The 25,042-nt window shown below is 35.2% G+C and overlaps 1 protein-coding gene across 21 annotated transcripts in view; it reads right to left on the bottom strand.

The window, feature by feature from the left end:
* pcdhga3.L (protocadherin gamma subfamily A, 3 L homeolog) overlaps positions 1-25,042 on the bottom strand; it is a 279,136-nt gene that overhangs the window by 126,699 nt on the left and 127,395 nt on the right. Inside the window, exon 1 of one of the 21 annotated variants that reach the window (XM_041584893.1) lies at positions 20,696-23,305. The exons of 18 other annotated variants lie outside the window; for them this stretch is intronic. In XM_041584893.1, coding sequence (XP_041440827.1) covers positions 20,696-23,143 — 2,448 coding nt within the window. In that variant the 5' untranslated portion in view covers positions 23,144-23,305. Of the gene's footprint in view, positions 1-3,519; positions 6,589-13,711; positions 16,343-20,695; positions 23,306-25,042 lie in introns of those variants that run through there. 2 more of the 21 variants (XM_041584901.1, XM_041584897.1) reach the window with 2 other exon arrangements.

Raw genomic sequence — 25,042 nt, forward strand, 5'->3', positions numbered from 1 at the left:
ATTATTAATTATATATATATATTATTAATTATATATATATATATATATATATATATATATATATATATATATATATTATTTATTAATTTTATATATATATATATATATATATATATAGAATAAAGAAGAGACCAGCAACACCAGGATTTCTGTGAGTAAAAAAAGTGTTATTGCAAATGTAACCTTACATATGGTTACATATGCAATAACACTTTTTTACTCACAGAAATCCTGGTGTTGCTGGTCTCTTCTTTATTCTATATACTAATCTTACCGAGCACCCAGGTAAAGGACTTGGAACGGAGTGCTGTCCACTACAACAAGATATATATATATATATATATATATATATATATATATATATATATATATATATATATATATATATATATATATTATACAGTATATATATATATATATATATATATATTTTTTTTTTTTTTTTTTTTTTTTTATTTATTATATATTTATATGCATATATATTTACACACACACACGGACAGAGACAACTTTTTTATAATTTTGGTTCTGTACATTACCACAATGAATTTTAAATGAAACAACTCAGATGCAGTAGAACTGCAGACTTTCAGCTTTAATTCAGTGGGTTGAACAAACAAAATTGCATAAAGATGTGATGAAATAAAGCCTTTTTTTAACACAATCACTTCATTTCAGCAGCTCAAAAGTAATTGGAAATATTAAAAAACTGAAAGTAAAATATTCATTTTCTAATACTTGGTTGAAAACCCCTTGCTGGCAATGTCAGCCTGAAGTCTTGAACTCATGGGCATCACCAGATTCTGGGGTTTTTAATGCTCTGCCAGGCCTTTACTGCAGCGGCTTTCAGTTGCTGTTTGTGGGCCTGTCTGTCCGAAGTTTAGTCTTCAACAAGTGAAATGCTGCTCAATTGTGTTCAGCTCAGATCAGGTGGTATGCTTTGGATCATGAGCTGTTCCACGCCTTCTCAATACTTTTTTCTTGCCATCATTCTGCTAGAGGTTGATCTTGGTTTCATCTGTCCAAACAATGTTTTTCCAGAACTGTGCTGACTTTTTTAGATGTTTTTTTTTTTTTAGCAAAGTGCAATCTAGCCTTTCTATTCTTGATCCTTATGAGTGGCTTGCACCTTGCAGTGCACCCTCTGTATTTACTTTCATGCAGTCTTCTCTTTATGGTAGACTTGGATATCGATATGCCTACCTCTTGTAGAGTGTTGTTCACTTGTTTGGCTGTTGTGAAGGGGTTTCTCTTCACCATGGAAATGATTCTGCCATCATCCACCACTGTTGTCTTCAGTGGACGTCCAGGTCTTTTTGCGTTGCTGAGTTCACCAGTACTTTCTTTCTTTCTCAGGATGTACCAAACTGTAGATTTTGCCACTCCTAATATTGTAGCACTTTCTCGGATAGTTTTTTCTGTTTTTGCAGCTTAAGGATGGACTGTTTCACCTGCATGGAGAGCTCATTTGACCGCATATTGTCTGTTCACAGCAAAATCCTCCACATACAAGCACCCCCCTCAAAAGGCTGAAGACAGAGTGCTTTTATACAGATCATGGAACTCTGAGTTGAAATCTAATATCCTCATATTTTAAAATAAGGGGGTACAGTATTTATTATAATACACAGGATTTAGTGAATTATGAGTTATGATTACGACTTGAGTAAGCACCGATTATAATGACATCACTAAGAGCTGTTTATAAGGATATAATTTACAGGATATTAATGTCTCATATGCATTATGTATATATTTAATAGTACAGTCTAAAATAATGTTTAGCATGCAGTGTCTTGAAGAGAACCCATGGGCGCAGTTCATTACAGCAGATTACAATAAATACTTTTAAAAAACTTCAGCTATATCAGCAAGGTACTTTCCAGTCTTACAGAGATTTAATTTTTCAATTTCTGATAACGTGATAAATTTGCTATTTATTAGTAAGTGCTAACAAAAAGATCAGAACTTCCACGACAATAAGCTATTCTGTTCCACTGTTTTTGTCTATGTTACTAAAATAAATTATAAGCATAAATCAAAAAGTAAAAATGCAGCATATTTTTCAGCCTTACTAAAATGGTTGAAATTAATCAAGATAATCAGGTAAGTGAAAATGCAATATTCTTCATTCTAACTATGCAGAAAAAAGTTTAAAGTACATGTATGGGATCCGTTATCTGGAAACCCATTATCCAGAAAGCTCCAAATTGTGGGGAGGTCATCTTGCATAGCCTCCAAAGAAAATAATCCTTTTTCTCTGTTACAATAAAACAGTACCTATTACTTGATCCCAACTGAGCTGCATGAATCCATGTTGGTGGCTAAAAAAAACATATTCTGTTTATTTTATCTTTCAATTATTTTTAGACAAAAGCAAGGTATGGAGATCCAAATTACAGAAAGATTCATTGACTGGAAACCTCCAGATTCCAAGCATTCAAGATAAAAATGTGTATAAAGTTGATTATATGTGTTTTTTAATGGCTCATTTCACATACTGTAAGCAAACTATAAGGATAATATTTTCTGAGTAGTGCTACACAAATTAGCAAACCCATTATGATTCTATAGAGATTATATAGTAAGCCATATGATACTGAATAAAATGTAAAGTGTAAACAAAAAAAACATTTAAATAAAGTTTTCTCTTTCTATTGATCCTACATTTCAATTTCTTATTTGCCCTAGACTGATCAACATTGACTATTAATTGGTTCATATCGGTTGCTTCAGTGTAGTACTGCAATGTAAAATGTACCTTATACCAGGCTACATAGTGAATGACACAGGTATAATTTAGCACCTATGTTAAGGAATAAAATCCACCACATTTACATTTTGGGGGCTATTTACTAAACGCTGGCTTTTTGGGGCAAAACTCATATATTTTGAGTTTTTTTATATTTATAACTCAAATTTTTTTATATTTATTAAAGCCCAATTCGAGAAAAAAATCATATGATTTGGGTTTTTGCTAGATTTTATCAAGTTTTTACCTGAACCAATTAAATAGAGCTTTTTAAATAATAAATAAGATAAAATCAGGTATTGTTTTTTTATTTAAAAAATTATATAAATTCGGATTTTAGTAAATGCTGGGTTTAGGCAGTGCTTGCACACACAGCATACAAAAAAACCCCAAAAAAAAACAAAGGCGAATGAGGGAGTCCATGTAGTCCATACTCTGCTACTTCCATAAGGTAGACCATTTTTAAAGATATAGATTCCAGCAAACTATTTTAAAAAAACCAAGCATATACAAAAACAGATTAATACAGTTAAGGATCCGGACACATTTTCTGCACACCTGAAACTCGCCAATCTTTTTTTAGTAGCAGGACCATGGGGAACTTGCAGCAACCCCAATGCAACTCTGTACAGAGGTGCTTGTAAGTATAACACATTTACAATGCTTATTAGGTCACTACACTTAAAATGACAGTATCACTTAACATTGTAGCCTGTGTTTGTCTAAAATAAAGTTGCATTTAAATAAATAAATAATGCAGCCCTTACCTGATTTAGCTCATTTAGCCAGCTTGTTTCTGAAGAGGTGGGTGGTGGAAAAGAGGTGGGTGGTGGAAAAGCTTGTGCATTTGTTTGACTAGAGTCAGGGTTCCCTGTTGCTTGAGGGAAACAAGCCTGATAACATTGTGCCTGAGATTCTGGCGGAACCATCCGCACTTCCATGTATTTTAGGGTCCCATCAGTGTTTAAATAAAGAGTTGGCTGGTACTGGTCAGCATATTGCTTAGATTGTGTTCTACTCATAAAGCAACAGCCTTTGCTACTGGTATAGCTTTCTCTTTTAAAACATTTAAACAATAAGATGGTAAATGTAACAAGGGAAACCAAACTGATTGCCACCAAAGAAATAATAAGATACAATGTTATATCTGTAATGGGTGCGGAATTTGGAAGCAAAGCATGAGATTTAGAGCTTTCTTGAATAACACTCTCCACTATATTAATAAGTACAGTGACTGTTGTTGTCAGAGGAGGCTCCCCATGGTCACTGACCAAAATAACAAGCCGTTGCTCTGAATTATCCACGTCTTCTAGACTTTGAATAGTTCTTATTTCTCCTGTGTTTGCAGAAACTCTATAGGGCTTGAAATCAGCGTCTTCGTTAAAATGAAATTGCAACCAAGCATTGTGACCTGAATCAAAATCCACCGCTGATATTTTTGTTATTAAATACCCAGCCGCTGCAGACTTCAGTATCAGTTCACTAATAATGGGCTCATTTGAATAAACCGGATAAAGCACAGTGGGGTAGTTATCATTTATGTCCAGTACAAATATAGACACTTCAACGCTGGAAAATAATTTTGGAAATCCAGAGTCTTCTACTTTGACTGTTATTTGGAAAACCTGAATATGTTCAAAATCAAAGGCACGCTGGGCGTAGATATTACCATTTTGGGGATTAATGTAAACAAAAGAAGAAATGGGAGAGCCATCTATATTTCTCTCAGCTATAGAATATATTAAGCCTGCATTGACACCCTCATCTAAATCAAATGCAGATACTGCACATAATAAACTTCCTGGTTCATTATTTTCTTGTATAGATGCATCATAGTGAGCTTGTAGAAAAACTGGGGGGTTATCGTTAATGTCAGAAACATGCAGGATGATTGTGGTTTGTGTCTGCAAGGCAGGAAAACCCAAGTCAGTAGCAATCAGTTGCACAGAATACTGAGAGATCTTCTCTCTGTCAAGTAACCCATCTGTGACCAAAGAATAGTGATTGCTTAATGGTTTAATTTTAAATGGCATATTATCGGAAACTTCCAGTTTAACCTCTCCATTTCTCCCAGAATCCCTGTCTCTCACTGTAAAAAAAGCCACAGCAGTGTCTAGGGTTGCATTTTCAGGCACAGACGTTGACATGGAGGTTAATATTATTTCAGGTGAATTATCATTCATGTCTTCAACTTCCACGTGAAGCAGACATCGCCCTTCTAATTCAGGAAATCCTTTATCCTTTGCTCTAATTGATAGCTCATGGAACTTTGATTCTTCAAAATCCACTAATCCTTTGGTAAAAATTTCACCAGTTTGGGAATTTAAGCTAAACAATTCCTTTGCAAGATCTGAAGTATGGTCATCAAGGTAATACTCTATTTCACAATTTTTTCCCTCATCCAAATCTGTAGCGTTCAGTGTGATTAAAAGAGTGTTAGATTTTGAATTTTCTAATAGTGTTACCTTATAAATTGACTGAGAAAACACTGGTGGGTTATCATTGAAATCTAAAACAATAACAGTTATTTGACAAGATCCTGATCTGGTTGGTTCACCACCATCAATAGCAGTGAGAATGAGTCTATGCTCTTTTTTTTCTTCTCTGTCTAGAGCCTTTTCCAGTACAAGCTCAGGAATAGGTGTCCCATCCTTGCGTTTCTTCACAGACAATGAAAAATATGGGTTTGTATCTATTTTATACTGACTAATACCATTGACACCAACATCTGGATCCTTTGCAATCTCTAGAGGAAACCGAACACCAGGGTTTGCACGAATCTCGGTAACTGTTATAATGTGATCAGCTTTTGAGAAACTAGGTGAATTATCATTTATGTCCAAAATTTCAATTTCCAGACTAAAAACCTCTAAAGGATTTTCAGCAATAACTTGAACAGGCAAAAAACAGCTTGAGCTGGATGCGCAAAGGCTCTCTCTGTCTACCTTTTCTTTCACAGTTAGAGCTCCATTAGCTTGATTCATGGCAAAATGTCTACTGGTTCCCTCGGATCCTAAATGCAGTCTCCGCTTGTATAAATTTGTCTGGTGTATTCCCAAATCCTGAGCTGCATTCCCCACAAAAGATTCAGGTTCTGACTCTTCAACGATAGAATAATGAAGCTGCCCAGAGACCCAACCCCAGCTACAAAGTAAATAGCAATATACTACTTGCCATTTCCAAGCCTTTGTTGAGCTTAGGATGTCCATATCTTTAGGCCTTCCTGGGAGATATTATTCAAAGTGTTTCTTATTAAAATCCCATAAGTATGTAGTTTAGATGTCAGTCCTTGAAAAAGATAAAAATCCCATACAGAGTAAATATCCACTGGATTTTCATCAGAGCAATGGCTTTTCCCTTTGTGTCAGTGGAACGATGGGAGGGTGAATCACTGAACCAGGAGGAGGAGAATGGGAGGCTTAGAGCAATAGATGTACTTTGTAGCTGAAGAAATGATTCAGGTCTGCCATCTCCTGGTCATAGTGCTGAACTTTACTTACATTTAAAAAAACTTGTTTAATATGTATATATGTGCAAAAATTAATGTGTGTATTCACGTACATGTTGCATGTTTTTTTTTAATTAAAATCATTAATGGTGAATTATTGCAACGCTTCGGACATAAAATTGCTTCTAATCTAGCCTTTACCAAAAATATACAATAGGGCTCATTTACTAGCACAACTGCTGTGTGTAATCTGCAATTTCAAGCAAAAGTTGCCATGTTTTTATCTGCAATGAAGCAATGGAACCAAAAACAATAAAATGTGCAGTAAAATGTATGCAATTTTACTTTTTAGTGTGCAGATGCACTTTTGCTTGAAATTTTCCGTGTCAGGATGTTGTAATTGCTGGTGCCCTGTGTCAAAATGATATCTGCATCTCACTCTCTAGACCCAGTTCTATTGACGCAGGCCACTATGAGAACACATCAATAGGTGTATTGTATGTTATTCATCAGAACAGGCTAGCAAATCACATTAGCGCTTCATGCCAACATGTGTTAGTGTAAGAAGTAGCTTTAGAAACAGGTCCCTTCAATAAAAGTTGCCAATGTTCACAGTACTATGGCAAAAGTCGCACAACTGCGGAGGCGCTAGTAAAAAAGGTCTTATAATAAACTAAACTAGTGCTTTCTTCTTAGTCCAAAGATAAGTCAAAATGTAAAATCAACATATTATTTATTCTAAATCACTTTTAAATTAATATCTCCCTTTTATCAGAGGAAATTCTTTGCATCTCTGCCCAGACTGCTTTCACAACCAGAAGATTCAGTCCTTATTAATAATAATATAGTAAAGAGAAGATTTAAACTAGAATTGGATTTATTATCTTTACAACCTTTATACAGGATATGCAAAAACGGCAATTACATCACACTATATTGTTAATTCTTGGTAGATGAACTGTTCTTCTTTAATAATAAGACAAGGGGCTCTATTAATGGGAGCAAAGAGCTAGATGCAAAAATCAGTACAGATGACCATGCCTTTTCCTACAATATAGCATTTTGCCAGAATCACAGCCCTACTGTTCTCACCTCAAATTTAAATTTTTTATTTAATTTTGTCTGCTGTTTAATGCATGCTATGTAACAGGGGTCGAGTCCTGCAGCAGGTCGGGTACCCGTGGGTTACCCACAAAAAATACGTGTACCCTGTGGAATGAGGGTAGGATTTTTTAGGTTTGGATATAGATGCAGGTACTGGGTCTGCGGGTTGGGTGGCGGGTCGGGTTGCGGGTCTCATTTGAATTTCTTATCTTATGTCATATTGTCTATATTTTACTCCTTTTAAAATTTTACAAAACTTGTTTCTGACCCTGCCCACTTTTGATGATGCAATTTCTTGTTTGCAGCAACATCACTTCCTGTTTAATGGTGACCATTGGGCAGTTCGGGTCGCGGGCTGTGGTTTGCGGGTTCGAGTCGAGTAGGGGTCTTAGAAACTGGTTCCGTGCAGGACTCTAACAGGGGTGGAAAACTCACACTTGTTTGGAAATGGAACACAAGTTAAAGATGAGTAGGCCTTGAGAGTGTAATTCCATCATCATCATGCAGAGTCATGCACCTATTTTAAAGGATGCACAAAATAATCTGTACTCAAACGCGGCAAGTCCTTTATGTACTCTTTTGTCACAGGGGTTAAATTGTCCTATTGTAGTGGCAGACAATAGTTAATATGCCCCAATGACTTTAATAAACATTGTGACCCAGTAGAATTCTAAGTTGATGACAAAGAATATATTTTTAAGAAGTTTAACCAAAAACTAAAACCACACCTATACTTCTATGATCTTTAGAATCTTTAGAATTTAGAGAAAGCTTAAAAGTTTTATATGTTATTTAAATAGCAACACTAATGACTAAAAATTAATGGATCTTATACAGTGTTCCAGGGGTCCCAAACGCCACTCCTTGGTATTATTATTTATATAATACACAAAAGCCATGAATATCTTGTAAATTATATCCTTATAAACGGTGAGTAGTGATGTCATCAGTTATAAACGGTGAGTAGTGATGCAATTTCTGTCACATGACTCACTAAAATTTGTGTATTATAATTAATAAAGTACCCCCAGTTGTAAAATATGAGGATATTAGAAGTTACCGAGGAGTTCCATGACCTGTATAAAAACACTCGGCCTTCGGCCTCGTGTTTTTATATGGTCATGAAACTCCTCGGTAACTTATAATATCCTTATATTTTACAAGAGGGGGTACTTTATTCACTATATAATGTATTTACATGTAGAACTGAAATATGATGTATATGGAGAAATCCATCCTTTTTCCAGACTAGTGATATAACTAGTGTAATGTTTTTGAAATGTGGAAGGAACATGTAGAAACAACAAGCAAAAACAAAAGCTGATCTTTTTTCTTTTATACAAATATTATATTTAACCCCATCAGTCAGGACCTCTGTCACTTTATACCATTTGTGACCTCCCAAACGATATCCTATTTTCAAGTCCTTGCAGAAATGTAAATTTCTTAACAGATCTCTTGAAATGTAAATGTTCTTCAAAATAACAGCAATAATATAATTTTACAACATATTTGCAGAGTATAATCATTCTGGTGTCAAATACAGCTAATGTCTATGAACTATAAGGTACAGTATATATCATTCAGTATGAGCTAAATGAACTATTTATGAAACAAATATGAATAAATAAATGTAAACATTAACTAAGTAATTACACATAATCAATACCAATAATGGCAAGAATTAATAGATTTGGTTGATTTAACAATTTTGGTTCTGAAACCAAGACACAAAGGGGTTTATTTATCAAAGAGTGAAGTTAGATATCATCACAGTCCTCTAGAGTGAAATTCCGCCACTCTCCATTTGAAAGGCGTATTTATCAAAGGATGAACTTTCACCCATTGATAAATACTTTTTAAAAAATCTCATAGAAATGAATGGAGAGTGGCGATCTCTAACTTCTCTTTTTGATAAATATACCCCAAAGACCCCATCGTGATCGAAACTTGTCTCTACTTATAGTTAAAAAAAATATTTACGTTAATGGGCAACTATAAAAAAATTATAAATTAAAAATATAGCACCCCAAGGCTCAACCATGGTATAGGCAAAAAAGTGGAATAGTTATTCAAAAACCTATCTCAAGATATTTTCTTACCCAAGATTATTTATAGCTACCATACATGTACAACAACATATAATCAGGAATTGTGTATACAGATTAAAACAAGTAACAATAAATATAACCATCTATGTTATTATGACAGGAAATAAAAGTCAGTCTAAATAGTTTAGTCCTATTTTATTTGTTTACCAAACTTGTCTATAAAGTACACTAGCATTATGACTGCCACAGTGCTGTTTGCAAAGATGTTTACTCATTGTAGAAAAGGATTAATATTACTACTCATACAAGGTTAACAGCCTGGAATGTTATTTGCTTGTAACCCATAATGCATTTTAAATATTTCTTATGCAAACAGATCTGCATTGTTCCAATAATAATACATTTTGAATTAAGCCATTTTTGCACATAAGGACGACAAACCAGTTCAACTTAGTAGCAATATGCAGTGTATTGGAGTTGTGTTTTTTAATGGAGTACATTCTCACAGTTATGCCTTTTGGAACAATTGTATGCCACACAGGACACATTTTAAACAATTGAAAACTCAATTGAACAATATGCATACTTCAAAAAAGTATAACATTGGGTCAGCTTGGTCAAGAGGGTTAACACTTGTGTTAATGCTCGTTTATGAAATATTGAACTGGGAAATACAAAAGAATTCCTTGCATTCAAATTACTACTTTTTTGGGACTTTCAGAGCTTTCCTGTCACTCAGGAAAGTTTTAATAAATTCAAAACACATTTTCTAAACTGAGCAATGTTTCAGATGTTCATCATGAACTACTTTGGGAAGCACCACATTTTCTATAGGTTATTAGTGCATTGCACAGTTCAGTAGCACTGAGTACTAATATCCATCCCAAAACTAACTTCCAGATGTAAGTAAAGTTTCTTTATATAGCAATTCCCTTTTCATAGCTAATAGATAAGGTGCAGAATATAACCTTTCTATGTCAAAAGTACAGGTATGTAGCTTTACCTGTCATACAAATCGGTATGAATCTAAAATTACATGACTAATATGTAAATATCCATTAATCTTCCTTGTCAAAGACTAAACTATAATAATATTAATAATATTTTATTTTAATATTAATTCACTCTTTTTGCTGTCATGTCAATCAAAATAGTTTATCATGCTAAATGCATCCTATAGACTTAGGGGCAGATCAAGGCATAGTTCACCATTTGATTAATATGCTTCTAAAAATCCCAAACAAATGAATAGAAATTGGGCGAGTTTTTCTGTGGCAAGCTCTAATTTCACACTTGATAAATCTGCCCCTAAATATTATTTTAGTGCATCAGATGCAAAATAAAAAGATCCATGTCATTTTAACATTAAGGAGCAGAATTTATCAAGGGTCATATAGTAAATTCAAATTTGAATTTTTGAGTGTCATAATTCACACATTCAAATTTTAATCTCCCTACTCGAATGTAAATTCAAAATGTGAGATTTATCACCACTCGACCATGGTAACAGTCCTAATTCGAATATTCCAAAAAACAATTTTTCTTCAGCACACCACTTACTGTTTCAGGGTGCATCCACTCCCAAGTCAGACAAATTCCTTATCTTGAATAATAGGATATGAAGCACACCATCCTCAGGCTTTGCCTATAAAACATTTTATTCCATCAGAATTCACACACAAGCTTTCGGGGGAAAACCCCTTCCTCACCTGAGGAAGGGGTTTTCCCCCGAAAGCTTGTGTGTGAATTCCGCTCACCTGAGGAAGGGATTTTCCCCCAAAAGCTTGTGTGTGAATTCCGCTGGAATAAAATGTTTTAAAGGCAAAGCCTGAGGATGGTGTGCTTTATATCCTATTATTCAAGCTAATTTGAATATTCGCCACCTAAAACCTGCCAAGTTAATTTATAAGACAATGGCAAAGGGCCGTTGAGCCATTTTGAGATGTTAATAGCCTTCCTGACATTTGAGTTTTTCTTTCGGGAGAAAAATTGATTCGTACGAATTGAATACGAATCAAATACGAATTTGAATACAATTCAAATGTTGATTGGATGTTAGACATTCACATTTTGTAATATTCGAATTTAAAAAAATTCACATGAATTCAAAATTCAACCTTTGATAAATGGGCCTTTAAAAGTATATTAAATGAAAAAGAATGTCATGTATTGTGCTACTAAAAAAACAAAATGGCAAATTGATCAAGGTTTGTGGAAATTTCTCATAGAAATGTATGATTTTACATCTGAGCACATGATAGCTATGTAAAAATGGTCACTCATCCAGTGCCTGGAATTCTTAATCCTCTTATTTACACTTTGTGGAAGTAACACAGCTTTTCTAAATACCGTATATACTCGAGTATAAGCCGAGTTTTTCAGCATCCAAAATGTGCTGAAAAAGTTTACCTCGGCTTATACTCGAGTCAGCGGGCAGCAGCTGAGATTGCAGTCACTTTTAATCATTCCTATACCAACAGTTCACTTGGGGAGAGACTGCAATATCACACAGCACCCTCTGTTGGTTATATGAAAGAATAACAGTGCGCCCTCTGTTGGTTATATGAAAGATTAACAGTGACTGCAATATCACATAGCGCCATCTGTTGGTTATATGAAAGAATAACAGTGCGCCCTCTGTTGGTTATATGAAAGAATAACAGTGACTGCAATATCACACAGCGGCATCTGTTGGTTATATGAAAGAATAACAGTGCGCCCTCTGTTGGTTATATGAAAGATTAACAGTGACTGCAATATCACACAGTGCCCTCTGTTAGTTTTATGAAAGAATAACAGTGACTGCAATATCACACAGCGCCCTCTGTTGGTTATATGAAAGAATATCAGTGACTGCAATATCACATAGCGCCCTCTGTTGGTTATATGAAGGATTAACAGTGATGGTAATATCACACAGTGCCCTCTATTGTTATACGAAATTTTAACAGTGATGGCAATATCACACAGCACCCTCTGCACATGGTAGTGGGACAGTGGGACAATGCACACAGTAATCCGTTTGGCAATTCTCTGTCACCATCAACTTTGCAAAAAAGTCCGGTTAATCGCTGGGGGGGTCGCTTTGGCAGAATGTGCGCTGCTGGGAGACACATTACAGTGCGCCCTCTGTTGGTTATATGAAAGAATAACAGTGACTGCAATATCACACAGCACCATCTGTTGGTTATATGAAAGAATAACTGTGCGCCCTCTGTTGGTTATATGAAAGAATAACAGTGACTGCAATATCACACAGCGCCATCTGTTGGTTATATGAAAGAATAACAGTGCGCCTTCTGTTGGTTATATGAAAGATTAACAGTGACTGCAATATCACACAGTGCCCTCTGTTGGTTATAAGAAAGAATAACAGTGACTGCAATATCGCACAGTGCCCTCTGTTGGTTATATGAAGGATTAACAGTGATGGCAATATCACACAGTGCCCTCTATTGGTTATACGAAAGATTAACAGTGATGGCAATATCACACAGCACCCTCTGCACATAGTAGAGGGACAGTGGGACAATGCACACATTAATCCATTTGGCAATTCTCTGTCACCATCAACTTTGCAAAAAAAAGTCCGGTTGATCACTTGGGGGGTCGCTTTGGCAGAATGTGCGCTGCTGAGAGACAGGGCTGTAGTTGTGTCTCGGCTTATACTCGAGTCAATAAGTTTTCCCAGTTTTCTTAGGTAAAATTAGGTACCTCGGCTTATACCCGGGTCGGCTTATACTCGAGTATATACGGTAATATAAATATAATAAAGATTCAGGTTTAATAGTAATATTTTGGAACCTTTTGCAAATGAAATATATTTTCAAACACCAGTAAATATATTTTGATGGTGTAACTTTTGATGAACCTCTTCAATATTATATAAATACTCTGAATGTTCTGAAATTACATTATTCTGTTTAAAGGAAGAAGGGTTAACCGTGTCTAGGAAATGCAAAATTATTTATATTACTTTGAATTATAAAGAATAGGTGTAAATTATATGACTTTACAAAAACTGGTGACATTCTGTGGCCTATTTACATGTTCCACTCAGCAATTTCAGGCGAAGAATTAAAAAATAATTATACAATAATAGAATTAATACAATAATCCCTTTTGGTGGATACTGTATACAGAATAGAACATGACTTATTATGACTCATTTATTTGTGCTGATTAGGCATAAATGAGCATACATACAATGCAAAGTAAAGTAAACTGTAAAAGTATTAAAACAAAAGTTTTATCAATGAGGCCTAAAAATATGTACGATTTGTGTAGATTAAATAGTGTATTTTAATTAGACATGATCAATTTCGCCAAGATAAATAGTAAAATGTTCTTTCTCACCTGGTTTGGATCATTAATCCAGTTTGCTTCAAAAGAGCCTTCATTCTCACAAGAGATACCATTTTGGGATTCCATTAAGCTAAAGTTGGGTTTCTCTGTTGCCGGATAAAAACAAGTTTGATAACACTGTGGCTGGGATTCTGGGGGAACCATACGTACTTCCATGTATTTTAAGGTTCCATCTGTGTTTAGGTAAAGTGTTGGTTTATACTGATTTGCATACTGATCTGAATGGGATTTCTTTAAAAAACAGCAGACACTACTGTTGTCATAATGTTCTCTTTTCAGACATTTTGCCAACAATATGATAAATGTCATGAGAGAAACTAAGCTAACAGCCACAAGAGAAATAATTAAGTATAGGGTCATGTCTGATGTTGGCTTAGACTTGATAATGAAATTGTGAGATTTATGGCTTTCATCTTTTAGATTATCTACTATAGTGAGAAATATAGTTACTGTTGTTGACAGGGAAGGCTCTCCATGGTCAGTAATCAAAACAACAAGACGTTGCTCTTTAGAGTCAGTTTCTTGCAAATCTCTAATGGTTCTAAGTTCCCCTGTGTGTGAAGATACTTTAAATAATGTGGCATCTGTATCTTCAATTAGACTGAAGAGTAGCCAAGCATTGTGGCCAGAATCTAAATCGACTGCAGATATTTTTGCAACTAAATGACCCGGGGAAGCAGATTTAGGAATAGTTTCACCAGTAATAAGTTCATTTGAATATTTTGGGTATAATAGAGTTGGATAGTTATCGTTGGCATCTAATACAAACACATATAATGTCACGTTGGAAAATAATTTCGGAAACCCAGAATCTTCTACTTTTACAGTAATTGGAAAAACCTGAATATGCTCATAATCAAAGGCACGCTGAGCATATATGTGACCATTTTGGGGGTTAATGTAAACAAAAGAGGAAACTGAAGAGCCATCTATACTATAATCAACTAAAGAGTAAGTTAAATGAGCATTGATGCCATCATCTTTATCAAATCCAGATACTGTATATAATAAACTACTTGGGTCATTGTTTTCTTTTATGAATGCTTCATAATGAGCTTGTGCGAATACTGGGGCATTATCATTAATATCAGATATATTAAAGGTTATTGTAGTTTGTGTCTGCAAAGATGGAGAACCCAAATCAATAGCAATCAGTTGGATAGAATATTGAGAAACTTTCTCTCTGTCCAGAAATCCATCAGTCACCAAGGAATAATGATTTTTCAATGGCATTATTTTAAATGGCAAGTTTGGTGAAAGTAATAATTTCACCTCTCCATTTTTCCCAGAATCTCTATCTCTCACTGTAAAAAAGGCTACTTCTGTTGCTAAGGCTGCATTTTCAGGAACATCAGTTAACACAGATGTCAGAATTATTTCTGGGGGATTATCATTTGCATCTTCTATTTCCACTTGTATCAAGCAGCGTCCTTCCAGTTCAGGGACTCCTTTATCCTTTGCTTGAATAGATAGTTCATGAAAATTTGATTCTTCAAAATCCACTAATGCTTTAACATATATTTCCCCAGTTTGTGAATTTAAGTTAAATAATTCCTTTGTAGAATCAGATGTATGGTCATCAAAGTAATATTCTATTTCAGCATTTGTTCCCTCATCCAAATCTGTAGCATTAAGTTGTATTAATATTGTATTTAATTTTGAATTTTCTAATAATTTTATTTTATAATTTGACTTATCAAATACTGGTGGATTGTCATTGATATCTAAAACAATAACAGTAATTTGGCAAGATCCTGATCTGGCTGGTACACCACCATCAATTGCAGTTAAAATGAGTTTATGTTCATGCTTTTCTTCTCTATCAAGAACCCTTTCTAATACCAGTTCAGGGATGAGAGTTCCATCTTTGCGCTTCTTCACAGATAATGAAAAAAAATGATTTTCATTTATTTGGTACTGGCTAATGCCATTGATTCCCACGTCAGGATCCTGAGCAATCTCTAAAGGAAATCTAACACCAGGGCTTGCTACTAGCTCTGTGATCTTAACAATACGATCATTAGTTAAGAAAACTGGGGAATTATCATTGATGTCCAAAATTTCAATTTCTAGGCTAAAAAGTTTGAATGGATTTTCAGCAACAATTTCAACAGGAATTACACAGCTAGAACTGGATCCACAAAGGCTCTCTCTGTCTATCCTTTCTTGCACTGTTAGTTCTCCATTTGCTTGATTCACAACAAAATGTCTTCTGCTTCCATCAGATCCCAAATGCAGTCCTCCTTTATATATATCTGCTAGATTAAGTCCCAAATCCCGAGCTACATTTCCCACAATGAATCCTGGTTTTGACTCTTCTACAATGGTATAACGAATCTGCCCAGAGACCCAGCCCCAGCTGCAGAAGAAAAAGGAAAACACTACCTGCCATTTCCATGCCTTCGGACAGCTAAAGATGTCCATATCTTAGGTCCTTCCTTTGTGAAATCATCCAAATATATTTCTAATTAAAGTATATTCCAATTTCTTTGTATCCTCAATTGTAGTCCTTTGAAAAAAGGTATAAATCCTTAATAGAAAATTGAATGTGCCCACTGGACTCCCATCGGAGACAATAGATTTTGATACCGTGTCTTTGAAATGATGGGAGGGTGATTCACTGAGCTAGGGGGTGGAGAGTAGAAGAAGTAACAGTCTAAATTTGTAGCTAAACATATAGAAATACAGGTCTGCCCTCTTCTGGCCAACAATGCTAACTTCATTGTCTAATTTACTTTTTTTTTAAAAACGGTACATTGCAAACACATTTTTTCTTTTACTCTGGCTTTGAAAACGTTTGGCTGAAACTGACTGAAAAATATCCAGAATATAGTACAAAGTTACACTGTATGTTTCAGTAAAGTACATCAACTAATACAATTGTGCTGGGTGCATCCCTTCCTTCCTTGAGTTAAAAAGCAATGAATTATCACCATAGAATATCACCATGCACACTATTGTCTCCATCCAAGAAATATATATGCATGAAAGCATAAAAAAATAAATCTGTTCCTGAAACAAAAGCTAAAGGGCAAATTTGCCAGCGTTACGTCATTTTGCCACTTTGCCGATTTACTAACGGGTGCTGGTGTAAATTCGCTAGCGAAGTAGACATAATGTAGCGCTACTTCGCACCCTTACACCAGGCGAAGTTGGGCTCTAGCGAAGGGACGTAACTACGCTAAATCACTAACTGTGGATTTTACTGAACTTTACCTCTTGCGCCAGACTTTACTTCATCAGCTCAGACCAGGCAAAGTGCTGGTAGCTGGTAGTAGATAGGAGTTTGTCAAAAAAAAGTTGAAGTCCCAAAAAATGCTGGCGTTTTTTTTACTTTTTACTGATTGATAGGCTGAAAAAGATTGTAAATTTTTTTTGGGGTACCCTCCTTCCCCCTTACGTTTGGCACCTAAACTATACAGTGGGCACATGTGTAGGGCAATATAAGACCTCTATTACATTTTATTAAGTTTCCCTGGCCTTGTGTAGTGTAATGTAGTTGCTGCAGCATACACATTCATTGTACTTTAACTGCACGCCGTATGCTAATTAGGCATCGCTAGCGCAACTTTGGACTGCTTATCGTATTATCGATAGCGCAACTTCGCAACCGTTCTGTAACCTGTGCGCAACTTCGGATCTTCTTGAATTTGTGCAGCCCTGGCGAAACAAGTGTGGCGAAGTGCAGTGAAGCCATTACTAGGGCATTTTCGGCGCATAGTGAATTTGCCCCTAAATGAGATAAAGGCATAACTACAAGGGCTATGTTTCACATGGCCAGATTTCCTCAGAAGTTCTAAAAGCCTACCTCCATAACGGCAACATAAAAGTTTTGTTACATCAGATTAGTGATGGGCGAATTTGCGCCGTTTCGCGTCGCCGAAAAATTCGTGAATTTCGCGCGAAATTCGCGAAACGGCGCCGGCGTCTCGTTTTTGACGCCGGCGTCCGTTTTTTCGGGAAATTTTTTTTTGACGCCGGCGAATTTTTGCCGCGAATTTTCGCGGGAGTTTCGCGAATTTATTCGCTGGCGGCAAATCGCGCAAATTCGCCGCGAATTCGCGCCTGGCGAATAAATTCGCCCATCACTACATCAGATGCTTATATGCCTCATTTTCAAGATAAACAGATATTACATACATACACTGTATACATGTTACCATATCAAACCTCATAACAGACACACTATAAAAGTAGATGCCAAATGCCAATCGAAAAAAAAAAGGGAAAAATTGAAAAAAGGCAGCCAAGCACAAATCAGCAGGTCTCAGTTTTATCCTCCAAAAAAGTTATTATTTGAATTATTTGTACTGCTTTGGTAGCTATGATTGATATAATATTTCTTAATTTTATGAAAATATTCTGATGATGATGTGTGGACATAAAGCTAGTTTCTTGCGGAGGCATTTGTAGGTTCCTATTTAACCTGACTTTGAATAGAACATACTATATACCTTTTATATTAGCTCCACTTTTGACAGTGATATTTTTCTTTTCTTGGGGATTTCTCTTCAACCACTTGACCCACAACTGCACTTTTACAGATGCTGGTATCTGCTTCTAATATGCTTCACTTGATCCCAGCTGAAGTAATACTGCCTATAAGTTGGTTGCTTATAGGCATCATGCTTAGCCTAAGAAACCCACTCATGTTTATGGCCTGTCTCTCTAAACATTAATTCAAGATTCCTTTATTAAATATCAACCCCAAATAAACTAGCTAAGCCAGTGCACCATGTACAGGTTTGCATATGAATTTACAAGATTAGTAAGTGCCCATTACAGTTCCAAGAATCTATATAGAATGTAAAACATAAAATCATTATGATATATGAATATATATTTAAATTATACTGTCAATGTACAATTTACAAACAATGAGGTGACAGCCACATGCCCCCTCTAAATCGCATCTGGTTATTTTATACTATTGTTAATCAACATTTTATATAGACATACCTTTCAGATTTATACTGTATCAATAGTATTCTATGCAAAAGCTAATGCAATTACTACAGACACTACTGAGAATAGTATTAGTCTTTAAACAATTAGAGCCTTGTAATAAATTGGTATGAAATAACGTTTAGTTAGTAATATAAATAGAAAATGTAGGAGCATTTTCCTGTTCCTTTTTTCTGGACAGAGATTTCACTCGCAGTCCCCGTCCCCTTATATAGGCTCTGTCTCACTGAGCATTTAGGAAGAGATATTCCTTCCCTCCAGAGCCCTTCCAGCCACTGTGCCACACTACCCATACATTTTGCCAGTTTTCCCACACCTAGACGCCACAAATTTAAAAATATATACATTACAAATAATACATAAATCATATATAAATGCCATCAATGTATTAAAGGTATTGGCATCAGATAAACCACAGTTTATATAACAGTTTAGCAATAATGGCAGATAAACAGCAAAAGAACAAGCTAACCCAAACATTACTTAGAGTTTCAGAACACACCCTGTTATAACAACCTATTACAAATGTCTAATAGCTCTTCATATTGGTGAATGACAATTATACATAATCAAAATCTTTAGTATCAAGCAGACTTTGATATTTTACTGTGATTTAGAAAGTCAAACATCATTTACATATAGAATCAAAATGATTACTGAGCAGTTTGGGAATTTGCAGCATTAGTAAAGGAGAAGTAAACCCTAAAAATTATTATGGCTAAAAATGCCATATTTTATATTGTATAATGCACTTATTGCACCAGCCTAAAGTTTCAGCTTGTCAATAGCAGCAATGATCCAGGATTTCAAACTTGTCACAGTGGGTCACCATCTTGGAAAGTGTCTGTGACACTCACATGCTCAGTTGGCTCTGAGCAGCTCTTGAGAAGCGAAGCTTAGGGGTCGTTGCAAATTATCAAGCAGAAAATGAGGTTGGTCTGTAATATAAACTGATGCTACATGTTTGATTATTAAATTCTGATGCTAATTGCACTGGTTTCTGAGCTGACATTTAGTAATTATCTGTATTAATTACTAATCAGTCTTATATTGTACTATTTATATTCTATGTGTACTATATATTGTGAGTGGGTTCTTAAACTCAGTTACTGACAACAGCACAGAGCAGGAACAATGATTCAGCAGAAAAGAAGAAAGCTACTGGGGCATCTCTAGAGACACAGATCTTTACTGCTAAAGGGTTTTGGTTGACTTGGGCTGATACAGAAGTCAATGCACACAATTTCTAGCTTTAGTTCTCCTTTAACCTATTTGCAAGAAATGTCAAAACACAGAGCATATGGTCACGAAAATGGATTAATACTATTCTATACTATTTCATTTGCAAATACGGTAGACTTTTACATATAACAGATTTACATGTGCTACAGGGAAATCAGTACTTGGCTGCATTAAGCATGTGAAACATTCATCTTCTTGAGTGTACTCGACTCAAAGCACAGACTGGAATAAAGCCAAATAAAATCCTGAATGTTTGAAAATAGTGCAGGCCAATTTCATTATATTTGTTAGAAAACAGGGCAGATGGATACAGAGAAATATTCTCATCAGAAAGGTACAGGTGAATAAATAAGTAGTAGTCACAATGCAAATTATAAAGCATGTCAGAACATATTGAGAGGTACAGGTAGATATGAAATGTGGTAAAATACAAGCCATCTTTAAACATGTGTGGATTGCATTTTGATTTTAAGAGTACAGAAAGACATGCTGCTTTTTACATCATTATTTTTACACCACCTTTTCTGATGGTATCTGCTCACCGCCTACAATTTTTGATTACTTACTCCATTCTGAGGTTGTATAAAATAATGGTGTAAATATTGCCACTAGTTATTTTTAACGCAAGATTTCAGCAATTGTAATTCGTTAAATAAAATACCTTTTTGCACGTATTTAGCCCTACTGTTTTTTTTACTGTCAAACTTAATTTTACACAGCTTGATGAAGTATGAAGTATTGCACAATTAATAAAAGTCAACAACTCACCTGTTGTGTGTCATTTAGCCAGTTTGTGTCAACACACCCATTCATTTCACTGACAGAGTCATTTAATTGGGGGCAATGTTGTGCCTTCATTATGCTGACATTAGGTGTTTCGGCCGCTGCCTGGAAACAGTTTTGATAACATTGTCCCTGAGGATCTGTGGGAACCATCCGCACTTCCATGTATTTTAAGGTCCCATCTGTGTTCAGGTAAAGTGTTGGTTTATACTGATCTGCATACTGATCTGAATAGGATCTGCTTGTAAAACAGCAAACACTACTGTTGCCATACGTTGCTTTGTTTAGACATTTGACTATTAATATTATGAAGGTAATAAGGGAAACTAAGCTTATAGCCACCAGAGAAACGATCAGGTAAAGGGTCACGTCTGAAGCAGGTTTCGAATTGGTAAGAAAGTCATGAGGTTTAGAGTTTTTTTCTTCCGTGCTTTCAATTACATTGACAAGTATGATGACTGTTGTTGACAAAGGGGGTTCCCCATGGTCACTGATTGAAGTGACAAGACGTTGCTCTTTATAATCTGTTTCTTGCAATTCTCTAATGGTTCTAATTTCCCCAGTGTATGCAGATACTTTAAATAAAGTGGTATCGGTATCATCAACGAGACTAAAGAGTAACCAGGCATTGTGACCTGAATCTAAATCCACTGCTGAGAGCTTTGTGACTAAATAACCAGGGGAAGCAGAGTTTGGAATTCTTTCATCTATGATTAGCTCTCTTGTATATTTTGGGTATAATAGAGTTGGATAGTTATCATTAACATCCAATATAAATATAGACACAGTGGCATTGGAAAATAATTTTGGAGAGCCCGAGTCTTCTACTCTTACAGTAATTTTAAAAACCTGAATATTTTCATAGTCGAAGGCACGCTGGGAATAGACATTACCATTTTTAGGATCAATATAAACAAGTGAAGATACAGAAAAAACATCTATATTACTATTCACTATAGAAAATGTTAATTCGGCATTAATTCCCTCATCTGAATCAAATGCAGAAACCGCACATAAAAAACTACCAGGTTCTTTATTTTCATGTATAACAGCATCATAATTAGCTTGCAGGAAAAGTGGGGGATTATCATTAATGTCAGATATATTTAGGCTAAATGTAACGTGCGTTTGCAAAGTAGGGGAACCCAAATCCTTTGCAGTCATTTGGATGACATATTGAGAGATCTTCTCTCTGTCCAGCAATTGATCTGTGACCAACGAATAGTGATTTTTCAAAGGTTTTATTTTAAAAGGCAGATCCGCAGAAAGTGTTAATATCACCTCTCCATTTTTCCCAGAATCTTTGTCTATCACTGTAAAAAAAGCCACCGCAGTTTCTAATGCTGCATTTTCAGGAACATCAGTTGATGTAGACGTGAGAATTATTTCAGGAGGATTATCATTTACATCTTCAACCTCTACTTGAAGTAAACATCGTCCTTCTAATTGTGGGACTCCTTTATCCTTAGCTCTAATTGATAGTTCATGAAAACGTGATTCTTCATAATCCACTATGCCTTTAATATAAATTTCCCCAGTTTGTGAATTTAAATGAAATAATTCCTTTGCAGAGTCTGAGGTATGGCTGTCAAAATAGTATTCTATTTCTCCATTTTTGCCCTCATCCAGATCTGTAGCATTTAATGTTGTTAATACTGTATTTACGTTGGAATTTTCTAATAATTTTACCTTGTAATTTGATTTATCAAATATAGGAGGATTATCGTTGATGTCCAAAACATTTATTGTAATGTGACAAGATCCTGATCTGGGTGGTTCACCACCATCCAGAGCTGTTAAAATGAGTCTATGCTCTTCTTTTTCTTCTCTATCAAGAACTGTTTCTAATACCAGTTCAGGGATAAGAGTCCCATCCATTCGATTCTTCACAGATAATGAAAAATATGGGGTTGGATTTAATTTATACTGGTTTATGCCATTTTTACCTACATCTGGATCATGTGCAATCTCTAAAGGGAATATAATGCCTGGGATTGCCACTAGCTCTGTTATATTAATAATGTGACCATTAACAGAAAAGGTTGGCGAATTATCATTGATATCGATGATTTCTATTTCCAGACTATAAAGTTGCAATGGATTTTCAGCAACAATCTCAATAGGTAATACACAAGTAGAGCTTGATCCACAAAGGCTCTCTCTGTCTATCCTTTCTTTTACTGTTAGATCTCCATTTGCTGGATTTAGAGCAAAATGTTTCCTATTTCTCTCAGACCCTAAATGCAGTCTCCTTTTAGATATATCAGTCGGATGTATCCCCAAAACTTGAGCTACATTTCCCACAACTGACCCTGGCTCCGTCTCTTCACCAACAGAAAAAATAATCTGCCCAGAAACCCAGCCCCAGCTACAAAGGAGAAAGGAATACACTACTTGCCATTTCCAAGCCGTTGCAGAGTTTTGGATGTCCATATCTTAAGTCCTTTCTTTTGGATACCATCAGATATATTTGCTAGTATAATCCCTGATGCTTTTATTTCAGCTTGCAGTTAATAAAAGGTAAATATCCCAAGTAATGCTTTAAAAATATCCACAGAATGGTCCACAGAATGGCAGCAATTCTTTGTTGTCTGTGCAAAAATGGGAGGCTGATTCACTGAGCCAGGAGGAGGAGATTGCTTATTTAGGAAATGAAGTGAAAGGATGACATGTCTACCCTCTGCTGGCCAATATTGCTAACTTCATTTTGTGAATAAAATCTTGAAAATGTTTATTTTCTACTTTATTTTATGTTTTATACAGTATTGTTGAGCACTTTGGATATTGATTAAACAATATATAATTGTGTTTAAAATTCAGGAATGCTATACATAGAAATGTGAAAATACTCTACTAAACCCTATGCAGTTGCATAATTACATTGTTAATTATAAGAAAACAGCCAACCAAGCTAAACTCTTCAATGTATTTTCAACACATTAGGCCAAATAAAGACAACAACCACCATCACTTCTGCTGACTATGCCTACCTTAGACTTTCTGTTATGCTGTTATATTGTTAAATTTTACTTATTTTTATAATAAAATACAAATCTCAGTTTTTCTAATTATCTTCTGTTATAAAATTGCTCATGTGATAAATATCATTTTTGTCTCAGCAATCTCATGTATTTCCTATTTATGAAAACTTTCTTGATTGTGAGGAACAATCAGGAACTTTTTTAATATATTGCAAAATTGATAAAACCTGATACCTGTGCTGTATTGCTAGAATGTATTCAAACGTTTAAAGCAGTCAAAAACTATTTTGATCTATAACATTAAAGTCTTATCCTAATCTTTGCTCCAACACCAAGTACCACATCAGATTTAGAAAATTATATCCTGGGCTGATGTGAAAAAAAATGGTTACAGCCAAAAAGATTTTTATCTATAATAACCACTAACTATCAAAATAGCATTTAAAAAACTCTAAATGAACTCTAGAACTCTATTGAAATAATAAATAGTGTCAACATAAAACAATAATGTGTTTACACACATATGCTATACAGATGTATAAGTAGGTGTATGAAATTATTTTATCTACATAAAAATGCACGTTCCAGATATTTTTTTTAACTCCGTATTTTTCAGGAGTTTTCTGGATTTAAGATCCTGTCCCTCAGTCTACCACAGTAAAAGGTCCATCTCCCACTTTTTAGTAATATGCCCCCAAACCTAACCACTTCTAAAATGCATAAGAGAGTCACCTAAAGTTCTACAATATCATCTGAGCAGTAAAACAGACACCATAGTAAGGGGAAGGGGTTGAAAAGTGACAGTATGGAGTGGGACAGGGGTGTGTACAGTGAGACAGGGGTGGGATGAAGGCAAAGCAGGAAAGCTATGGAGTGGGGCCAGGGCCATGACAGGTGTGTCTAAGATGCCAAGAGATCACTTTGGATTTAAGTTGACATCTCTGGCATGCAAATTTAAGAGCAATATGTAAAGGGACAGTATACCTTTTACAACATGAGTTTTGGACCTGGTCCATAGTGTAACCATTATAGTATAATATAAAATATAAGATACAAACCATTCTTGCATGTGTAATTGACACAGTTTTATCAAAAGATCAACACTCCAACTTACTTTAACAATTAAACCATTCCCCAAATCTACCAAAGGTAACTGATCAAAACTTCACAGCCCACAAATTAGCCATTGCAACAAGTTCAAAAAGAAATATTAAGTGTAAGTTGGTGTAAGTTAGCAGAGATTCAAAAAGGTAGACATTAATATGAGGTATAAATCTGGCATATACTTCCAATCATTTGGGCCCCTTGGCAGCTAATAGGAGACCAAAAGAATCATCTATAAGGCATGCAA

This window comes from Xenopus laevis, chromosome 3L (assembly GCF_017654675.1).
Source record: "Xenopus laevis strain J_2021 chromosome 3L, Xenopus_laevis_v10.1, whole genome shotgun sequence".
Classification (NCBI taxonomy): domain Eukaryota; kingdom Metazoa; phylum Chordata; class Amphibia; order Anura; family Pipidae; genus Xenopus; species Xenopus laevis.